Here is an 8,998-nt window from a genome sequence, read left to right on the forward strand (position 1 = left end):
TGAATGAAATAATCCAAAACGTTAACACTAAGGTCTATGGGAAAACAATTGGTTGGTTGGTCTCTACATATAGCTACCGCATATGACATTTTGTGCCATCTAGCGTCCCTGGAAACCAGATGATGGGACCGACTAGCACATTTTCGGACGGGATTCTCATCTTGGAGGCATTGTAGCAGAATTTAGAGAGAAATTGAGATTCAGGGGGGATTGATGATGAAAATATGACACATGTAGTGTTACAAGGAGGACCACAGACCGGACAGATACGGACATACATTCTATATTTCAATGGTAGCGGTATATATCGTGGCTCGGGGTACGGTGGTATGCTGGTTGTACTGCTGGCACTACCCCGGTTCAATGTGTGGGTGTGTGTCTGGTTGTGCTGTTGTCACTACCCCGATTCGGTATTCGGTGATGTGTTTGGTTGTTCTGTTGTCACTACCCCAGTTCAGTGTTTGGTGATATATCTGGTTATTTTTTGTTGTCACTTGCCCGGTTCCGTGTTCTGTGTCTGTGTTTCGACTCTTTTATCTAAATAATGGCTCTACTCCTAATTTTTTTTCTCGTTCGGCCTTTTTTTCTTCATTTTTTACAAAAAGACCAGAAATTAGGGGGTGGAGGAGATAACATTGAGTTATCTCCCCCTGATCTTTATTCTATATCTTATTTGTTTATATTTCTGAGTAGCACGATTTCTATACTTGGCTATTAACCAAAAGCCATCCCTTTAAATTCAAAGCTTATCAAGATATTAAAATTTACATTTCAAAATTAACTCAATTTTAATGTGGTTTTCTCTTAAGAATTTCATATCCGGTACCAATAGAAGAATCAACCTACCAGCCTAAGACTTGCAGTCAGGCACTGCATATTTTGATAGCATAGCCTATGGTTCTATCCTGTTCCAGAAAAGTTATATTTGAAAAATGTGAAAGATGCTATAGGGAACAACCAACCAATTGAAAAAATATATTTTTGAAACAGCCCCTGTGTATAGAACGTTGAGCCAAGGATAAAATGTCTGGCAGCCACCGATTGGCCAGTATGTTATGAAGTGAGAAAATAGATATGTAGCCTGATAGGTAACTATCAATAAGAAATGTTGATATAAATTTCTTAAGTCCGATTGTTTTTTTTCCCAAAAGTTCACGTAATAATAGTAAACAGGTAAACATTTAAGATTTTTGAGAATTTTTACTGCGAAATTCACCTATTTTCAAAATGGCTACCCTGGAGAAAATTTGAGCTGAAGGACCCAACTTTTTTTTTTGATTAGGTGTTATATCAGACCCTAAACTTTTGTTATAAACCATAATCGTCATATTCAATTCAAGAATTTGAATGAAATAATCCAAAACGTTAACACTAAGGTCTATGGGAAAACAATTGGTTGGTTGGTCTCTACATATAGCTACCGCATATGACATTTTGTGCCATCTAGCGTCCCTGGAAACCAGATGATGGGACCGACTAGCACATTTTCGGACGGGATTCTCATCTTGGAGGCATTGTAGCAGAATTTAGAGAGAAATTGAGATTCAGGGGGGATTGATGATGAAAATATGACACATGTAGTGTTACAAGGAGGACCACAGACCGGACAGATACGGACATACATTCTATATTTCAATGGTAGCGGTATATATCGTGGCTCGGGGTACGGTGGTATGCTGGTTGTACTGCTGGCACTACCCCGGTTCAATGTGTGGGTGTGTGTCTGGTTGTGCTGTTGTCACTACCCCGATTCGGTATTCGGTGATGTGTTTGGTTGTTCTGTTGTCACTACCCCAGTTCAGTGTTTGGTGATATATCTGGTTATTTTTTGTTGTCACTTGCCCGGTTCCGTGTTCTGTGTCTGTGTTTCGACTCTTTTATCTAAATAATGGCTCTACTCCTAATTTTTTTTCTCGTTCGGCCTTTTTTTCTTCATTTTTTACAAAAAGACCAGAAATTAGGGGGTGGAGGAGATAACATTGAGTTATCTCCCCCTGATCTTTATTCTATATCTTATTTGTTTATATTTCTGAGTAGCACGATTTCTATACTTGGCTATTAACCAAAAGCCATCCCTTTAAATTCAAAGCTTATCAAGATATTAAAATTTACATTTCAAAATTAACTCAATTTTAATGTGGTTTTCTCTTAAGAATTTCATATCCGGTACCAATAGAAGAATCAACCTACCAGCCTAAGACTTGCAGTCAGGCACTGCATATTTTGATAGCATAGCCTATGGTTCTATCCTGTTCCAGAAAAGTTATATTTGAAAAATGTGAAAGATGCTATAGGGAACAACCAACCAATTGAAAAAATATATTTTTGAAACAGCCCCTGTGTATAGAACGTTGAGCCAAGGATAAAATGTCTGGCAGCCACCGATTGGCCAGTATGTTATGAAGTGAGAAAATAGATATGTAGCCTGATAGGTAACTATCAATAAGAAATGTTGATATAAATTTCTTAAGTCCGATTGGTTTTTTTCCCAAAAGTTCACGTAATAATAGTAAACAGGTAAACATTTAAGATTTTTGAGAATTTTTACTGCGAAATTCACCTATTTTCAAAATGGCTACCCTGGAGAAAATTTGAGCTGAAGGACCCAACTTTTTTTTTTGATTAGGTGTTATATCAGACCCTAAACTTTTGTTATAAACCATAATCGTCATATTCAATTCAAGAATTTGAATGAAATAATCCAAAACGTTAACACTAAGGTCTATGGGAAAACAATTGGTTGGTTGGTCTCTACATATAGCTACCGCATATGACATTTTGTGCCATCTAGCGTCCCTGGAAACCAGATGATGGGACCGACTAGCACATTTTCGGACGGGATTCTCATCTTGGAGGCATTGTAGCAGAATTTAGAGAGAAATTGAGATTCAGGGGGGATTGATGATGAAAATATGACACATGTAGTGTTACAAGGAGGACCACAGACCGGACAGATACGGACATACATTCTATATTTCAATGGTAGCGGTATATATCGTGGCTCGGGGTACGGTGGTATGCTGGTTGTACTGCTGGCACTACCCCGGTTCAATGTGTGGGTGTGTGTCTGGTTGTGCTGTTGTCACTACCCCGATTCGGTATTCGGTGATGTGTTTGGTTGTTCTGTTGTCACTACCCCAGTTCAGTGTTTGGTGATATATCTGGTTATTTTTTGTTGTCACTTGCCCGGTTCCGTGTTCTGTGTCTGTGTTTCGACTCTTTTATCTAAATAATGGCTCTACTCCTAATTTTTTTTCTCGTTCGGCCTTTTTTTCTTCATTTTTTACAAAAAGACCAGAAATTAGGGGGTGGAGGAGATAACATTGAGTTATCTCCCCCTGATCTTTATTCTATATCTTATTTGTTTATATTTCTGAGTAGCACGATTTCTATACTTGGCTATTAACCAAAAGCCATCCCTTTAAATTCAAAGCTTATCAAGATATTAAAATTTACATTTCAAAATTAACTCAATTTTAATGTGGTTTTCTCTTAAGAATTTCATATCCGTTACCAATAGAAGAATCAACCTACCAGCCTAAGACTTGCAGTCAGGCACTGCATATTTTGATAGCATAGCCTATGGTTCTATCCTGTTCCAGAAAAGTTATATTTGAAAAATGTGAAAGATGCTATAGGGAACAACCAACCAATTGAAAAAATATATTTTTGAAACAGCCCCTGTGTATAGAACGTTGAGCCAAGGATAAAATGTCTGGCAGCCACCGATTGGCCAGTATGTTATGAAGTGAGAAAATAGATATGTAGCCTGATAGGTAACTATCAATAAGAAATGTTGATATAAATTTCTTAAGTCCGATTGGTTTTTTTCCCAAAAGTTCACGTAATAATAGTAAACAGGTAAACATTTAAGATTTTTGAGAATTTTTACTGCGAAATTCACCTATTTTCAAAATGGCTACCCTGGAGAAAATTTGAGCTGAAGGACCCAACTTTTTTTTTTGATTAGGTGTTATATCAGACCCTAAACTTTTGTTATAAACCATAATCGTCATATTCAATTCAAGAATTTGAATGAAATAATCCAAAACGTTAACACTAAGGTCTATGGGAAAACAATTGGTTGGTTGGTCTCTACATATAGCTACCGCATATGACATTTTGTGCCATCTAGCGTCCCTGGAAACCAGATGATGGGACCGACTAGCACATTTTCGGACGGGATTCTCATCTTGGAGGCATTGTAGCAGAATTTAGAGAGAAATTGAGATTCAGGGGGGATTGATGATGAAAATATGACACATGTAGTGTTACAAGGAGGACCACAGACCGGACAGATACGGACATACATTCTATATTTCAATGGTAGCGGTATATATCGTGGCTCGGGGTACGGTGGTATGCTGGTTGTACTGCTGGCACTACCCCGGTTCAATGTGTGGGTGTGTGTCTGTAGCAGGGTCAAGCTGTTATCGTATTTGTATGTCCGCGCCCGCCGTAAAGAACACTGATTTGTATGTCTGCGCCCGCCGTAAGTGTTCGCTATCGTGTTCCTAGTTTGTCCGCGTGTCGTATCCCGTTGTGTGGTTCATATAGCGTACAGAGGTATTGCGTTTTGTTACTCGTGTTTATGTGGTTTTCTACGTTTGTATTCTATGGTGTGATTTTGTACGTATTACGTAAAGTTGTGTCAGTTGTTTTCATTGGTCAGTGTTTTGGTCATTTGGCGGGTATTTGTCTTTGTCTCGGGTAGGTGTCAGTTCCGAGTTGGACTCGACGACCGTACGGACGTGTTTGTAATGTAAGTGTTGTCTTTGTTTGAAAGATGTTGTAAGTCTTTTAAATATTTAATTATCATATGTATATCTCCATATATTAAGCTGACAAAGCGTTGTTAATGCTTTGTATTGTAATTTTGGTGATAATTTATATGTCATAATGTACGTGACGATGAATCTTTTCAAGGTCATAATAGTTTCATGTATTCTTTGTAAATTAATGTTCTAGTCTTTAGATTAAGATAGTGATACTTAATCATTTATATTTTGTTTACAGTTTGAATTTCTCATAGTATTGGGAGTTTCACAAGGTCTGTGTAGATACGGCTCTGCGCCACACGCAGGTAGCTATGTGTTATTTTTTAGTAATGAATATCTGTTATTTGAATTACCTGAGTAATTAATATGTGAAAGTAATGGTATTAGTATTTATAGTAATGTATGTATCATTAAGCAACTATTGTATTTATAGCGGATCGCTGTAATATAAGAAATCTTTAGTAAGCGTTGTGCTCTAAATGTATGTTTAATCAGTGTCAGTGTATAGTATGTATGTTATATCGATTGTTATTTTGTTACAGGGTTATACATGTACCCTGGTACATTCTCGAATAAATGACAGAGACCTCACCCAGAGTGTACGTTATTTGTATACAAACATGCAACTCTACTACAATGGAGCCCCCAGTGACCTGTCATTCATCGAAGAAACGACCTAACATACTGAGATTCCCGCCAAATATCCACTCCTGCGGTCTTCGTGAGTCTCCGGATTGGGCCGATTCTCATTGTCCGTCACTACTCGTAGATCTCCGGTATTTGCTGACGTCATCGCCTGACCGTCATTGTTCGTAATTGTTCGGTTATCTCCGAGAGCGTCTTGCTGTTCTGCGCATGTGTAGACTTTCCTACCAGTTTCCTGTTTCCGGTAAAAACAACGTTTTCTCCATGTGACAGTTTATATCAATCTACTGCTGTTTCAACTTGGATTTCTTGGAACTGTTCAATACTGTGACTTGTTCTACAACTAGACTGACTTAATTCTGGATTATTAATTAATTCTATTTTGTGTTTATTCACTGGATTTATGTATACTTGTGTGACTTATTTATTTATTTAATTTTTTTTTTTTGCTTTTGTGTGCTAATTTCATGTTGTGTCAACTGTGTGTGTCAGTGTTGACCTATGACGACTAGGACTGGGATTGTCGTTGTGTTTTTTCGCTGGATTATTTATTCTCATTCTACAGAAGGTGAGTTCTTTGGTTTTTGTTTAGTTTTTTTTCTGACAGTTGTGCCACATTTTGGTCTTAGTTTCAGTTTCGGTTTTGTCTAGTTTTGTAATGTGACCTACTTAGCGCGATTACAATCACTATCGTGTAATTAACAGGAACCGATTCGCGAAACATCTCGGCAATTTGGCTACTGTTTATTAATATATATTTTTATTTATTTGTTTTTTTTTTTGCTTTTGTTTTCACATCATTATTATTATAATTCTTTCATTTATTTCAGAAACCTAAAACTTGTGTTTATTTATATTTAGAATTAGTTTCAGGTTTTCCTTTTTGTTCATACAATGTATATTGACTTTACAATTTTCAGGATGACAAATTTCTAGGAGAGGGGAAAGAAGTTGTATATCCACTTAGAGTTGTTGTACTACTGTTTTAGGTAAGGAACAGTGGCTAGTCTTGGATATTGTATTATTATATTATCCCCGGTTGTTTTTTTTTCAGTGTTTTTTTTTATGTAAATATACCTATTCAATCATGGAAGATATGTCGAATGAGGAGATAGGTAAGCTCCTTGATATTTTTAAGACTCTTAAGAGTAAGCCGAACGTGGATTCTGTAGAGAATTTTCAGAAATGGATGTCGGAACATAGTCAACATATACAGGCCCAAGAGGGAGCAGATTCCAAGGAAGCTGTTCAGGAGGAAGTGAAGACACGGTACCCATCCTCGTCTATGCAGCACTTCCCGAAGATCTCCCCATTTTCTGGAGATGACAAGAAGGAAACTACTTATGATGTATGGCGAAGCCAGGTAGAATGCATCATCAAGGAAGGTCATCCACAGCAGACAGTATCCCAGGCCATTAGAAGGAGTCTGAAAGGGGAAGCCCTCAGAGTAAGGTCACGACTCCCACCAGAGGCTGGCGTAGGGGAAATTTTGGCCAAGATGGATAGCGTGTTCGGCATTGTGGAGCAGCCAGAGATGCTCTTAGCTAATTTCTTTAGTGCCAAACAGGAGCCTTCTGAGACTGTATCAGCCTGGAGTTGCAGAGTCGAGGACTTGTTTACCAAGGCTGCCGATGCAAACAACATACCCCTTAGCAAGCAGGACACGATGTTGAGGACAGTTTTCTGGTCTGGGCTGAACGGACGACTAAAGGATGCCACTGGACATCTATACATTCTTCCCGGAAGTTTTGACAGCCTCAGGATAGCCATCCGCCGAGTTGAGCAGGACCATACAGGCAGAGCAGAGGAGAAAGGGAAACAGCCAACGCCCAAACCTGGCAAGTCAGCAGTGGTAGTTGAGACTAAGGAACCAGTATCCAGGACGGAGATGGACGAGATCAAAGGAATGATTAACCAACTGTCTGTTGATTTTAAAACTTTGGGACAGAATCAACAAGGAAAGAATCCTTATCCAAGACAGAACAAGTTTAAGGGAAAGCAATCTGGAAAGTCAGAGTATGAAAAGTCCGGTCAGGAGACGAGGAGTGAGCCAACCTGTTACCGCTGTGGAAGGGAAGGTCATATCAGCAGGGGTTGCAGGGCACTTACTGACCACCAGGGGAAACCTTTAAATGGACAGGGGCCAGGAGTGCAGGGGAAACGCTTGGCCTGAACACCACAGTCTACTCGCAGCAGGTAAGGCAACCACCTGACCTTGTGGGTACCCCTACAGAAATAAAGGTTGACATATCAGGTTTCACTACTAAAGCATTGTTGGATACTGGCTCTACCGTGTCCACAGTGAGTCAAGAATTTTACAAGGAACATTTGTCACACCTGGAGATTAGATCTCTCGACTCCATCTTACGGATTGAGTGTGCTGATGGAAAGATGCTACCTTATGAAGGATTCATTCAGGTAAATATTACTTTTAGCGGAGTTGGCCTTGGACTCGAGGACAGCAAGATGAGGGACTGTCTCCTCTTAGTTGTACCCCAAAGTCCCTATAACTCGCAAGTACCACTACTGATTGGCACCAATCTCATGACAGGATTGATGTGTAAGGTGGAGACACACCACGGAACCAATTTTCTTCAGAAAGCCGGTTTATTGACTCCATTCTACCTAGCGTTTCGATGTCTGACGCTACGAGAGAAAGAATTAGAGCGACACAATGATCGTCTAGCAATTATTCGGAGTGCTCAGGAGAAACCAGTCACCATACACCCCAATACCGATGTCACTATACAGGGATTCATGGATAAGTCTTTAGCTTACCCCCCAGTGTGTGCCGTGGTACAGCCTGCTCCTGGATCTAAAGTGCCTGAAGATTTCGAGATAACTCCATCTCTAGTGTCTTATAGTTATGACAAGAAAGCCAGGATTCCTATACACATTAGCAACTTATCGTCAAGGACCATAACTCTTCAACCAAGAGCTTTACTATGTGAGATACACCCAGTGACTGTTGAAGACATTAACCAGATATCTATCACAGATGAGGAAGCTGATGTCCTTGACAAGGTTGAGATACAGAAGGAAGGCCTCACGGAGGATCAAGTTGCTGGAATTAGACGACTGTTAGAGGAGTTTAGATCAAGTTTCTCTACATCCGATACAGATATTGGTCATACAGATGTCGTCAAGCACCGGATTGACCTAGACAATCCTACGCCATTTAAACAGCGTTGCAGACGGATTCTTCCCACCATGTTTTCAGAAGTAAGAAGCCATCTTCAGCAGTTGTTGACAGCTGGTATCATACGTCGTTCACATTCCCCTTGGACATCCAATGTTGTCTTGGTACGCAAGAAGTCAGGAGCTCTAAGAATGTGTGTTGACTATCGCCAGCTCAACGAACATACTATTAAGGATGCCTACGCCTTGCCTAGGATCGATTGGATGTTAGACTCCCTTGCAGGTAACCGTTACTTCTCAGTGATTGACATGAAGTCTGGATACCATCAGGTGGAGATCGCTGAAGAACATAAGGAAAGGACAGCATTTACCATCGGTCCACTGGGTTTTTGGGAATATAACCGGATGCCGTTTGGTTTAGCAAACGCCCCTGCAAC

At 39.6% G+C, this 8,998-nt stretch overlaps 1 protein-coding gene across 1 annotated transcript; it reads left to right on the forward strand.

Moving 5' to 3' along the window:
- The first annotated feature begins 4,419 nt into the window (after positions 1–4,419).
- LOC117319736 lies at positions 4,420–7,596 on the forward strand. Its single transcript, XM_033874489.1, has 3 exons — positions 4,420–4,762; positions 5,017–5,083; positions 5,321–7,596. The coding sequence occupies exon 3, from the start codon at positions 6,511–6,513 to the stop codon at positions 7,594–7,596; it is 1,086 nt and encodes a 361-aa protein (XP_033730380.1). The 5' UTR covers positions 4,420–4,762; positions 5,017–5,083; positions 5,321–6,510.
- The last annotated feature ends 1,402 nt before the right edge of the window (positions 7,597–8,998 follow it).

This window comes from Pecten maximus, unplaced genomic scaffold (genome assembly GCF_902652985.1).
Source record: "Pecten maximus unplaced genomic scaffold, xPecMax1.1, whole genome shotgun sequence".
Classification (NCBI taxonomy): Eukaryota; Metazoa; Mollusca; class Bivalvia; order Pectinida; family Pectinidae; genus Pecten; species Pecten maximus.